Source organism: Micropterus dolomieu, linkage group LG10 (genome assembly GCF_021292245.1).
Source record: "Micropterus dolomieu isolate WLL.071019.BEF.003 ecotype Adirondacks linkage group LG10, ASM2129224v1, whole genome shotgun sequence".
Taxonomy (NCBI): domain Eukaryota; kingdom Metazoa; phylum Chordata; class Actinopteri; order Centrarchiformes; family Centrarchidae; genus Micropterus; species Micropterus dolomieu.
In genome coordinates, this window is record NC_060159.1 from 23,189,390 (window position 1) to 23,202,345 (window position 12,956).

At 38.2% G+C, this 12,956-nt stretch overlaps 1 protein-coding gene across 2 annotated transcripts in view; it reads left to right on the forward strand.

Moving 5' to 3' along the window:
• Positions 1-7,042, forward strand: part of man1a1 (mannosidase, alpha, class 1A, member 1) — a 149,265-nt gene extending 142,223 nt beyond the window's left edge. The window contains exons 11-13 of one of the 2 annotated variants that reach the window (XM_046060400.1): positions 678-740; positions 1,045-1,160; positions 6,574-7,042. In XM_046060400.1, coding sequence (XP_045916356.1) covers positions 678-740; positions 1,045-1,160; positions 6,574-6,700 — 306 coding nt within the window. In that variant the 3' untranslated portion in view covers positions 6,701-7,042. Of the gene's footprint in view, positions 1-567; positions 741-1,044; positions 1,161-6,573 lie in introns of both variants that reach the window. The other variant, XM_046060401.1, reaches the window with a different exon arrangement.
• Positions 7,043-12,956: the final 5,914 nt, after the last annotated feature.

Genomic DNA, 12,956 nt, shown 5'->3' on the forward strand with positions numbered 1-12,956 from the left:
AGAAGTGCTTTTAGTCTTATATAAAATTGTCAAAAAGTTGTCAAAGTGACAGCATCTTCTCTTCCAAAGCTTCGCTTGCATGCACTTGTCATTATTTTAAGCAGGAACCTCATTAGTCATTAGTGTTTATTCAAAGAAAAGTGGTCTTATTTAAAATAGTCTTATTTCAGTTTTTATTTTTAAACTTCAATTATATGATGATAATTATCTCCCTCATTTAAACCCATCCTCAAGTCGTATTATGAGTCACCGTGCTTTAAAGGCAGAACTGCAGAACCATTACATTTAAATAACATATTATTTCTTGGCTGAACATTGACCTGAAGTTTGTGACATTATTCTGCATTGCACCCATATACATAACTTAACATAACATTATGTACACATATGGGGAAACTCACAATTCTTTATTTCTTTAAGGTTATCTTCTTTCACTACACCTGCACACAGATAACATTATGTTTTGTTTTTCATACAATGGATATGTTTTATATATAGATAGACAGATAAAATAGGCTGGATGCAGATTTATGCCTACAATATATTTTCTCTCTCTCTCCTCTCTAGCGTTGAAGCTGGGTCCCGAGGCGTTTCGCTTCGATGGCGGGGTCGAGGCCATCGCCACCCGACAGAATGAGAAATACTTCATCCTCCGTCCCGAGGTCATAGAGACTTACATGTACATGTGGAGGTTCACCCACGACCCCAAATACAGGGACTGGGGCTGGGAGGCTGTTCAGGTAAAACATTTGTTAGGTGACTTTAAAAATACCATGTTGTCATATTGTATTCGGTTGGAAATTCAGACAGAAAGGTTTTCATCAGGGTTCTTACTGCACATGGAGTCCAGAGATATAAGAATTATAGGAAGGCAGCTTACAGAAGGTCAATTTATTTAACTTGTTTGTCTTTTTAGCAAGTAAACCGCCCGGAGGTTTGGTGATATTTTAAGTACATAAAGAGTTTGATTGATGTCACCAGTCACTGACATCTTCGCTGTTTCTCCCTCCCTGTTTTGTGTCTCTATCACCGTCCCTCGTTCAGGCCTTGGAACAGCATTGTAGAGTAGAAGGAGGCTACAGCGGCGTCAGAGACGTCTACGCTTCAACTCCCAACCACGACGATGTACAACAGAGCTTCTACTTGGCCGAGACACTCAAGTAAGACAAACTGAACGCCTCCATACGCACACCCTTCACTTCTGTTCCTCTTATGATTGTGCTGTCATTGTACTTTATGGACGACAAGGCCCCTGCATCCCAAAACTGTCAAGTCTCACAGACACACACACACACACTTAGAGAAAGTATGATGTTGTCATTCGTTCAAACTAAGCTCCAGAGAGTGGCTAAGGCCACTGGCAAGGTTACATCACTCACACAGACTTTTGCAGCTCTATGTTGATGATGGATGCGATATTAAGCTGAAACATGAGACAGAGATTGATAACAGAATGAAGGGTAAAAATGATTTGATCACAATCCAAATGTTTTGGCTTTTAGTCTCTTTAACATTCAGCATCTGACCAGAGGATTGGTGCCAAATTATTACCGCATCTGTGGTACACTGTAGCTCTGTCGGGCACATGCTGCCACTTAAGAACAGGATATTAATCTTAATATACTTATTATTTTGTGTCACAATTAGTCCTTGTTGAAGATCAACTTTTAATCAGCGGTTTCCCGTGTGGGGTCGGGTTCCTGTCAAACAGTTAGAAGATCATTTTGAAGGATTGTGAAATGGTTAAAAACTAAAAACAACTCTGCTACACAACATTCTTGCCTTGCACATCTTTTTACGAGATAAAATGTCATTAAACCAAATCAAGAAGGTTATAAGAGGAAGGTGGTGGTGCCCTTAATCACATAGTAGACGGTGGAGACCTAAGATTGTTTAATTTTAAGTGCTCCTAAACCAAAAGCACTGCTCAACATCATGAAAGTTATACATATACTCATAGGTAGCTCTAACGCTACCCGTGCCTGAATAGATCCTAAATAGTATAATTAGTATAGTAGTAGTAGTAGTAGTAAATAATTAGTAGAGTAAGACATGAACTGTGAAAGACACCACAGGCAGCTGCTTCTTCTCACTTCCATAATGGTCCCCTAATATTTTACTGCCTTTGCGTGCCTGTTTGAGATTGTATGTGTTAATGTGTGTGTGAGGGTGTGAACGTGCAGCTACAAGTGGCTCTTTAAATGTGTTTTCAGCCACACAGTGTGATGTCTGGTGGCTAATAGGGCTTTCCCTCTCAGATGGCTCTCCAACTGCGTTCAGGAAGACAGTCTGTTTAAACCATGACGAGAAATCCCCTCTACAGTTAAAACAAGTGTGACCGTGTGTGTAGTTGTGTATGAGTGTGTGTTTGTGGCTTCTTTGTGCGTCTACACATGCAATGAAGAAAGTTCAACTTGAATATTTAATTTTTGTATGTTATCCTGATTTCTCATATGTTGTTTGTATTGGAGCAGCCAACAAGGGCAAAGTAATAGCTACCCAGATACGTTTGTTTGTTTATTTATTTCAGGTTCAGCATTTTAGCTGATATTACAAGCCATAATTTAAAGCTCATATATTTAAAAGTAACAGATGTAAAGCTGCTATTTACTGGAAGTAATTACAATTACTATATAATTGGGAGACAAAGACAATCCTTCTTTTAATGGCTAAAGGCAAGAGGCTAAAACTTCCCACATTTTTGACCACAGCACAACATGAAAGCGTTAAAGGCAACGTGCCTGATGATTTTCAACAGGAAATTTATTGTTCGTCATTCCTAAAGGGTTGTGATGATTTACTGATTTACACACATTATTGCACATATCATAATTAACAATGAACAAATTATTCGAAATCTTATCTAAATCACAATATGGCCTACGGTAATTTTCAAATCACAGGAGAGTACAATATATGTTAAAGGCAAAATGTGTTTAAAATATAATTTTAAATTAAATGTTGTTGTGCTGCAGAGATGTCTTGGCCTATATATCATAGTCTACAGGCTTAAGAAAAATCTTTGTTAGATACAGACCCTTGCAAAAATTGCACAATAATAATTCAAATATGTTTTTAAATTAAAATAATTAATAATAAAATGATCATCACCTCTAATGTCGGAAATCATATCGCAATTGCAATTACATATTTTTTCAAACTCGTTCAGCCCTAATTGTAAAGTACAGTTTTTTAGCTACATCAAAATAACAAGTACACATTTGGAATATTTGGTGTGGGGGTTGTTTTTTGGCATTAAAATTTTCATGTTGTTCATGAATTTAAAGTGTGATTAGGGCTGCATCTAAAATCTTTTTTTATTAGCAATAAATCATTTGGTCTCGGTTTAACAGAATAGAAGGTAACGTCTTCAAATGTCTTGTTTTTTTCCAACCAGAAGTCCAAAAATCAAAGAGATTTACTTTTACAGACTAAGACAACCAGCAAGTTATAACATTTGGACCCAGAACAGAATCTGTAGCCAGTGGGTTTTTCTTACAGTTCAACAATTAATATCAAAATAGACGAGCTGTCACAAACGGATTCATAAAGTAGTTGTTTCAGCTCAAAATGTAATAATTTTTGAAGTAAGATGTAATAATTTTCGAAGTAAGAGGGACAAATTTAATAATTATGTATAATTATATGTATAATTAAAATTATCGTCATTGTTACCATTATTTTATTATCATGATCACGATCACTTGGTGTGCTTTCTTCAGAGCTTGATGTTTTTTTTGTTTTATTTATTTGATAGCTAAAGCTTTCCCGTATGTTGGAAGTGGTGTTCAGTGTGTTGGTCATCTCATTAAAAAAAGCTTGGTTCCTATACTGGAGATTGTATTTATCTATGAAGCAGTTCAGCAGTGGACCTCATTGATGCCATCAATTCTGCTGGATGGATTTGTGATGTAACAGCAAAGCCTCTGTACTCCTCGTTTTCCCACTCTTCCTCCAGAGTTATTCTCCTCTCTGTTTCCTCCACTTCCATCAACATTTTTATGCCCTCTCCTGCATCCTCTATCTCTCCCTCCCCCGTTCACATCCTCCCCTCAACTTCTTCTGTCCACACACGCACACGCTAGACAGCTGTTGACAGGAAGTCAAGGTTACCCTAACAGAGCCTGATGGGAACAAGGTGCCATCCAATCCAGCTTTTTTATAGGCAGTAAATTTTAACAAGCATCACCTCCACTCGTGATTACACCACACACACACAAACACACTCAAAGTAAGATGTCTGGATTATTATTCCAGGTCCACCAGGTTGTGAAGATAGGAATGAAAGTGTGCTTTTTGTTTTGCTTGTTGATAAGTGACATGAGGAATAAACATGAAAAAGTAAAAATGAGAAATGAACATCTTTAAGGCACGATAAAAATATTTCCAGCAGAAGCAGCACAAAAAGAAAATGTCTCATTACCCTCCCACAGACTACTGGAGGAAAAATATTGAGTGTAATTGACCACCGGCCTGGACAGCAACACAATAATTACCTCATCAGTCAAGCCGCATCATATCCGTCATATCGGAGACGGACCTCACTGGACTCAGAAAATATCAATCCCATTTAGCAGCAAACCCATAAGTCTAATCCTCCTAATGTTACTCGGGGATCTTGGCATCGTGCAGAGCCACTTCCAGTATTCATCTTCCCACTGCTGCCAAGGACACGGCCATACTTCACACTGCTGTCTGCCTTCAATCACTCACTGCTTTCTAGTGGTTTGTTGCCAGGCGGAGGAGGACAAGGGGGCTTGTTGTGGAGGTTGAGGGCTTCGTGGACAGCCCGCTTCCCTGCTGAATTATTAGTTTCAGCTGACACATTATTTTTTAATTGGCATTTTTCTGTAGCTGCATTCTCTAAATTTTAGCCTCTTTCTCCTGCATGAACACAGATTATCCTCTTTTTATCACTGTCCTAAATGAAACTTTATTTACTTACTGGTTGTATCACTCCTTTGATTTATAATGTTGTTTTGGGGTTGTTTCATAAGATCTGATGATATTGAACCGCAGAATTTCATCACTTCAGGTTTCATAAACTGGCCAGAGTCGCAGCCGTCCTTCCCTCTCGGTTCCACATCTGTTTCAGTAAATATTGCAAAAGCTGAAAACAACTCAAAATAATATCTAAAACAGTAAACCATGTAGAGTCATCGTTATAAAGACATGAAGACAGGAGTTTATGTAATCAAAAGATTATTTTTATTGAAAGTTTTTATTGATAATTTGTTTGTACAGCATGTAAACAGATAATCAGGTGGAGCCTACAGCAGATTTATGATTGTGACTTTAATTGGATATTTTATTTAGTAAGGTCCACTTTAAAGCTTTCTCCAGAGCTTTCAATTCCATCTGTTTTCATCGGTGGTTGTAGTTTGCTCAGTTGTCTACTATAGTACATATACACAATTCAGAGACATTAAAATTTGTCTTACATGTTTACTGTTTTTCTTTCCAATATTTTTATGTTCCCAAAATGTCAGCTTGTTTTTTATCCACCATTTTGTGCTCATCAGTACTTTGTGGGCTGGTTCATATAATGTAGGTGTAGAAGCGTTGCATGCAAAAGGGCTGGGTGAGGCAGAAAAATACATACAGAGGGTGTGGTGATAAATACAATCTGAGTCAGACACATAGACGGCCTCATAGCTCTGAAACAGTGCAGCATGACAACAAGGACTCAACAAATGTAGAAGTGGCTACTCCAGGAAGTCTCGAAACTTTTCGATGCAGATTTAAATAAATCGTTTTGTGTTTAAAGCGAACTCCACCAATTTTACACATCAAAGTCTGTATACGGGTCTTGGGGAGTACTACTGTAAAGTGTAACAAAAGTGTTATAAAGCTTTTTGTGTCTCCTGAGGGAGCTACACACGATCTCATAAGTTGCCTCAAGTGATGTCACGCTGAAGACTACATGTTTTAAAATGAAAGAAATCTGGAGGTGTGGAGTTGGAAAGAAGTGCCCTCACCTGACATCTGTAGCCGCTCCTCGTCTCTGCTGCAGGCTGGAGGCTACAAGAGCTGCTACGAGCATAGCACAGCCGAATCTCTTGAACAATCTGTTGGTGGTCGCGTTGCATTGTGGGTAATATATGCGCAAGGTTTTGACAGGAAGGAAGAATGTTTGGAATAAAAAAAAGACGAGTTCAATGCGTGCAAATGCGGGTGTTCAAGTCACCACCGTTTCTGTTGAAAAAAATGTTTTGCTACGTTTTGTCGGCGCTGAACTCGCCCGGTATCTTTTCCCGGTTCTGCTGCATCAATCTAGATCCTTTTTATGTAACTGCTAATCATGAGTCCGACAAAGTTACAGGAGTGCAAAGCTAAATCAGTGGTGTAGTCTTTTAAGCATTATTCCATAAGTATTTAGTTTGACTTTTTGACAGAATAATCAGAGTGACTTTGTACCACAGACATCATTTCTCAGTGTGACTTCCAGTTTCGACCAAAATACCCACAACTGGTTTATCTCAATCAAACTTGCACCCGAACAAACATAACAAATAACTGTTGAAATAAATTGCCTAGCCTAGCTTAAATTACTCCCTCCTTTGTCTCCTCCAGGTATCTCTACCTGCTCTTCTCCGAGGACGACCACCTACCGTTCGACCACTGGGTCTTTAACACCGAGGCTCACCCTCTGCCCGTCATCAGGAAGGACAAAACAGACGGACCCAACGAAGTGGAGTAGTGGACCCTCCTGCGCTGAAACCCAAAACAAGTGCGAGCACCTCTGATCCTGTATACCTGAGCCTCCATCTGTCTGTCTGAAAGCAGTTTAGCCGTTTGGAGTCCCCAATGGTTGCAGACGCCTCTTGATTGGATTTCACTCTTTATTTCTAATGGGATCCAAATAGAATTCAAGTCTGTTGGCGCTGAATTCTTGCTGTAGAATCCAGTTTTGTTTTTTGCTTTAGTTTTTTCTCTTTTTTTTAGCGATTCAACTCCGGTTGAGTCCAGACGCTGACCTGAACCAACATTTTTGCTACCTGATAATGTAATAAGTCATCAAAAGGATGCAGTGAAATCATCAGAGAAGTAATATTCTTGAATTATAAAATACACTCTGAAGATCTCATTACATTAAATTGGCAGTTTATTTCACTACCAGGTTTTTTTTTTTTTTTACACATTCAGAGGGACAGTCTGACCACATGATTCATCAGTGATTTTGTTGTTTGTAGCTACAGCTCTGACTGTTTAGGGCTTTTTTGTTTTTGTGAAAGAGAACACTGACAGACCCGAACCAGTAGTCTCCCCTAATGTGGATATTTTGGACCTGAGCTTTGGGCACCAAACCCTCTGAGTCTGAGGGTTACAAGACTGACTTAGCGAGCTAAAAGACGCTCCGTTCACTTCACATGCGTCGTCTTTTAACTTCCGCTGTACCGCTTCATAATAACTCAATAGGAACCAGATTCTCTGCGCCAACGCTGGTGCCGCCGCCACCACCACCCCAACTTCTGCATCGTCTTCAGAGAAGCATGTGGTGGTCTCTGTGGGAGTAAAGGAAAGACGCAGCACAACCCGAGCCTCTTTTTCTAAACCCACAGTACTTTTAGACCCCGCCCCCTTTCCTCCCTCTCAGCTAGGTGTGACACAGGACAACCAGCCACACCAGCTCTCTACCTGCCAGTAAATTCACTTTCTCACGACGTTTACACAAAGCTGTCCCCTCTTCTTCTTCTGCTTGTCTCATCCTTAGTTCATCTGTATCTTTTTGGATTCTGCATTAGTTTTTCTTTCTCCTGTTTGCACTGATATTTCTGGGGTTTGACCGATACAGGTTTTTTCAAAGCTGATGACTTCTCAGTTTAAACTGACAGCCAACATGTTTGCAGTTTTACACTCAGTATTTTATTTGTTGCTAAATCAAAGATTCCGGGGTTGTGAAAGTAAAAGATGCCATTGTCTGAGCAAAAGAAATAGAAAATATGTTACCCCAAGGTAACAAGGTCTCAACCACATTTCATGGTCAATTCATGGTGAATTTCATAGTGAATTGTTTTTAAATTAATTACTTATTTTCCGACAAACAATCTAGAAAAACCTTCACACTAAATATTATTGTGGGGTTTAGGTCTCTTGAAATGAAGGAATGTGATCTTATTTCCTTCTTTTGGTGTCTTGATGTTCCACAAACAGCTTCTGCAGATGTTAATGTCCTTACATGTTTAATATTTGCATGCATAAGAACAGAATCTTTAGACCCCAGGACACTAAAAGTCTTCACTAAAGAGGATATTTATTGATTTATCTTCAGCAAACCTGTGTGTCGGTCGAACCCTCTTTTTGTTGTTGTATCGCTGCTTCATATCTCCATCCTCCACCTCCAGAGTAGTGCAGGCTGAAGGATCTTCTCTCCTCTATGAGGAGACGTGGACACCGGACTTTGCTGTAATATTTCTTCTTCACACACACACACACACAGAAACACTCACACAGAAACACTCACACACAAGAAGCCATACTGATTCAATACAGCTTTACCATTCTGTCTTGGAGACTTTCATTCCCTTCATCCTCCACTTACGGGGGATGAAGCGCAAACTGTGTTGCTGTTATTGTACATTTTATGTTCAGCGAGAGCTCAACTCATCTAACTTGGTGGTTTAGTTGGAATTTATGGTAAAGATTTCTCCTGACACCACACAGAACTGTAGCCAGATAAAATCCAGTTTAGTCTTCAATCTAGTGCCTTCACTGTTGAGTCAGAGGGAAAAGCAGCTCACGCAAACACAAAAGAGACGTTTTAAATAGTCGTAGAGCTTTAAGTTACCATGTCTCAGATGAGGATTATACCAAAACTAGTCTCTGATTAAAGGATAATTCCTGCTTTATAATTTGAAAGTTGCCCAAGAGTAGGTGAAAACTTGACTTCTTTGTGACAAGTGGGAGATCAGAACAGTAAATCTGAGGGTCACATTTAATTACTTCAAAATTAGAATAATGTGCTTATACTATTGTTTCTCTGGAGTCCTAGTTTGGCGAACAGTGCTGTCAGGACCCAGTCACCAGTTACTTCCTTGACTACACTGACATCTACTGGTGAGATTTTCCCATTACAGTCCACAGGAGACCTGGACTAAATGTCTGGAGTCTGAAAAGTCAACAATTCCTCGCTTTTACACACATGATTCTCACCGTTTGAAAAACGTCTTGCTTCAAAATGTTGACTGACAATGTTATTGACAAGGGGGCTTCCATAATAAAGATCAGAATAGCTCATGAAAGAAGGTAAAATCTTTTAATTGAAGTTTTGAAAAGACAAATCCACCAAACTTGAATCTTTAAAATAATATATTTTGGCTTTATTGAACCTCTGATGGATAGAAACTGTAGCTTTGGTTGATTGAAGGCACTTCAGTCATTTACCTCTGCAGGTATTCATTAGTATGAGCCTTTATCTTATATATTTGAATGTGAGACACAGAGAGGTTGTGCATAATAACTCTGCCCACGTTCGGCTCTCCCAGCGCACAAATGAGCTTTAAACCGTCTTAAGTGTCACTGGGAGATCTGGCAGATGGGAAGTCATTATAAAGTTCAGTCAACAACAGCGTCACTGTCTGAAACACGTTACTGAAGTAGATTAATTTATTTCAGCTGACTGAACTGAGTGACAGTTTCAACCACAACCGGAGGTTCTTCTCAGCAGGTTTAAAGACATTTGGCCCCAGCATTGCAGAGCAGGAGACTGACACTGACTGAAACACTGACTGAGATTTCACAGCAGTCTTTAAAGGAAAAGTTTTTGGGGAAGTATACTTGATGCTGTCTTCAACAAAAAAAAATACCCAGATGGATTTATAAGTTTCCACATTTTATGTTTACACTATATAACAACAAGAAGAGTTCATAAAAAAAACCTTTAGATTTATAGAAACTAAAGAAATAAAAACGCAAATGAGCTGCTGATTTTGCTTCACAGTCCTTCTGAGCATGTTGAAAAAGCAAGAAATAGATAAACTCCAACGTGTTTGTGCTGCAAATGACATTTTTAAATCGCAGATGATGTTTTTTTATTAGAAATTTTCCCTAAATTCTCAAATTTTACTCATTTCTTAAAAAGTTTAAATAAATTCACCCTACTACGTAATGACCAGTGCTGACATATCAGTCAGAAGGCCTTCACGGTCATATAGTGCTGAGTTTCTGAGCTGCGAGAAATCCTTCCATGGTGTTTTTTTATCACTGTACAGACGACAGTGTCTTCGTGTTTAATCTGTGTTTTGTTTAGTTAGACTTGGTTCAGAGGCTTTTTATAATCCATGTGATGTTGTATCGTAATGGTTGATTTTGATCATTGTGTTAATTTATTCTGTAGTGGGGGGGAGTTTGGAGCTGACCCCCAGGTGAGGCTTTGGGTGTAGTGGTTCGTGACTGGATCCGAAATACGGAGCTCACAACTTTTTGTGGGTATTTGCATATTTATCTACCAAAAACAAAACAAAAAAGACACCCTGAAGTGATGTCGGTAAAGAAATTAAAAGGTCCTGTAGGTCTTGCATTTTTACACCACAGAATATATCACCAGTGAATAATTGGTGTTTTAAAAATCCTACACGTGGTACCTTTTTAAAGTTTGCGATGGCAGAAAAATGTGTTTTAATGCCAGAAAGAGGGGCAAAGAAACCACCTGGGAGGGCATGAGTCGTATGAATGTACCATCCAATGTGAAGTGAAGAATATTTGATATTATTTTTTTGTCTTAGTGTGTTCACTTCTCTTTGCTTTTGTTGTTGTTTTTTTATTTTCATTTATCTTGGAAAGCACAAAAAGTGGAAGCAATGTGTGGAGCCAGAGAAAAGTCTGCAGTTTCTTGAGTGTGATGATGGGCCTGTTCGTGTGTCTGACGGCTGTTCAGTGCAGCAACGACATGCCGATAATGTAGGAAATTACCTAGACCTGCTACATGGGGTTAGGGGATCGTTTTTATTGTTTTCATTTGTTCATCTGAGGATCTGACACATGGATATATTGGAATATTCAGCATAATATAGTATAAACCAGATCTATTTGAGTGTTAAGACACAGTTGCTTTATATGAATAAAAAGAAAAAGATTTTCTTTGTCAGAAACTTGACTCTTAAACTAAGATTGGAGATTTGAAGTACTCTGTAGTCGTTTAACTTCTGTTTATGGATCCCATAGTAACATAATTCTGTTTCCTTCCATTCCTACCATCATCAGACAAGTCAGGATGTATTGATGTGTGTTCACCTTGTAAGGCCAGAGAACGCTTTTAATGAAGAAAATCGATCTAGAAAACAGTGCTATAATGTAGCTCAGTGTCATTTATGAGGACACTTTAATGATTTTAATTATTGATTAATACTGAGCTGGTGACCAATGAAAACGACTTTCCTATTTAAGGCATCAGCTAAGCTTATGAGCTCATGCCATGCTAGTTTTTATTCAGGCATTAAAATGAAAACTTCATATGATATACTGCTGCGTTTAATGCTCTGTCAGTGGAGTGTGAGTGTGTTTTAGTTGGTAGTGAACACAGAACGGCGCGTGGAAATGGAGTCGACCACAGGTTGGTAGTGTTCCTTCCTTAAGCTATAAATGAACTCCATTCAGAACTTCATTTAAAAATATATCTATTTTAGGCTACATTGCAAGAGTGAGATATTGTTGCTGCCTGGTTTTGATTGGAGTCAAACATTATTAATTCTGATTATATTTGTCCGGTTACAGATCAATCTTGGATTCTTACAAAGGTTTTTATAATGGTGGGGTTATATCTGCTTTTTTGTTCTTACCTACAAATAAGCATGATGGTGTAAGTTAATCATTTTTACGGTCATTTGAATGAATTCCTTGTAGAGGATTTAGTTCAGTCATTGTCCTCCCCATGTTAAGATTTATTAGTGCAATCCTTCAGTCTGAAATTTTATTTTCATTGCATTTTGGGAGGAAATAAACACGTTAAAGTAACTGTTTGTAGACTTGCAACCCTGTATTTTGAAATTTTGGAGGCTTAGAAACATCAGTCAGGTTATTGACATGTAATTTAGACTTTAAGGGCTGATTTACTGCATTTTCCCCAGTAGGAAGTCATAATGTTAAGACAAAGCTGGGCCCTACATTAGGTTGGATTTACATCTGTAGGTGCCCTCCTGGATTTTCACTCGTGACAGGTATCTGGTCGTTTCTCCACCTGAATAGGAAGGAAATGCAGAATGTATTTGCTTTTTCACGTGAGCCGTAAGTGTAAGGTCAGCTTCACATAGTGTGTCATCAGGCATCTGCTCATTTCCATATGCAGACTTTATTTGTATTTTTTATTTTCTAAAAAGGTTGAATTGTTTTTGGTGATTTTCTGAATATTGTGTTGACGATCTGTTGTGTTCCAGTACTTTTCTATTGGTGAATATAAAGGGGAACGCCACCTTTTTTAGGGATTCAAAATTCCTTGTGAAAATGCACCACTTTTCCCTAAAGAAGCTTCTAATTTATCACACTGATATCATTACTGTTCTTCACAAGTACGATCACTGAAATATGGCTGATCGGACTCAAGATACAAGAATCTTTAAAATGACTGGCGTTGCCCTTTAAAAGGTTTAAATGCGTGAAACCAACCTCAGAAATGTATCTGTACAAAATATTGCTGATAATCATTCCATTGCACATAGTTTACTTTGCGTTTATATGCAATGTTTTAATTTTGTGGGGAAATTTGTTTTATTGTGTTAATATTATTGAAAAAAAAAATGTAAATATTCCATTCTGGCAGATGAGCCGTTCTACATTTATATAAAAATCTTCTGAGCTTATGGATTAAAATGATATTAATAAGCAGCAGACTTTTTAATAAACTATATTTGTTACACTTCTATTGTGAATAAAAAAATCTTTTAATAACTGGTGGTTTTGAATTTGTGTTGTGTGTTTCTAAAGTCTTTTCAACTAGCAGAGCCTTAATAATTTATACATTA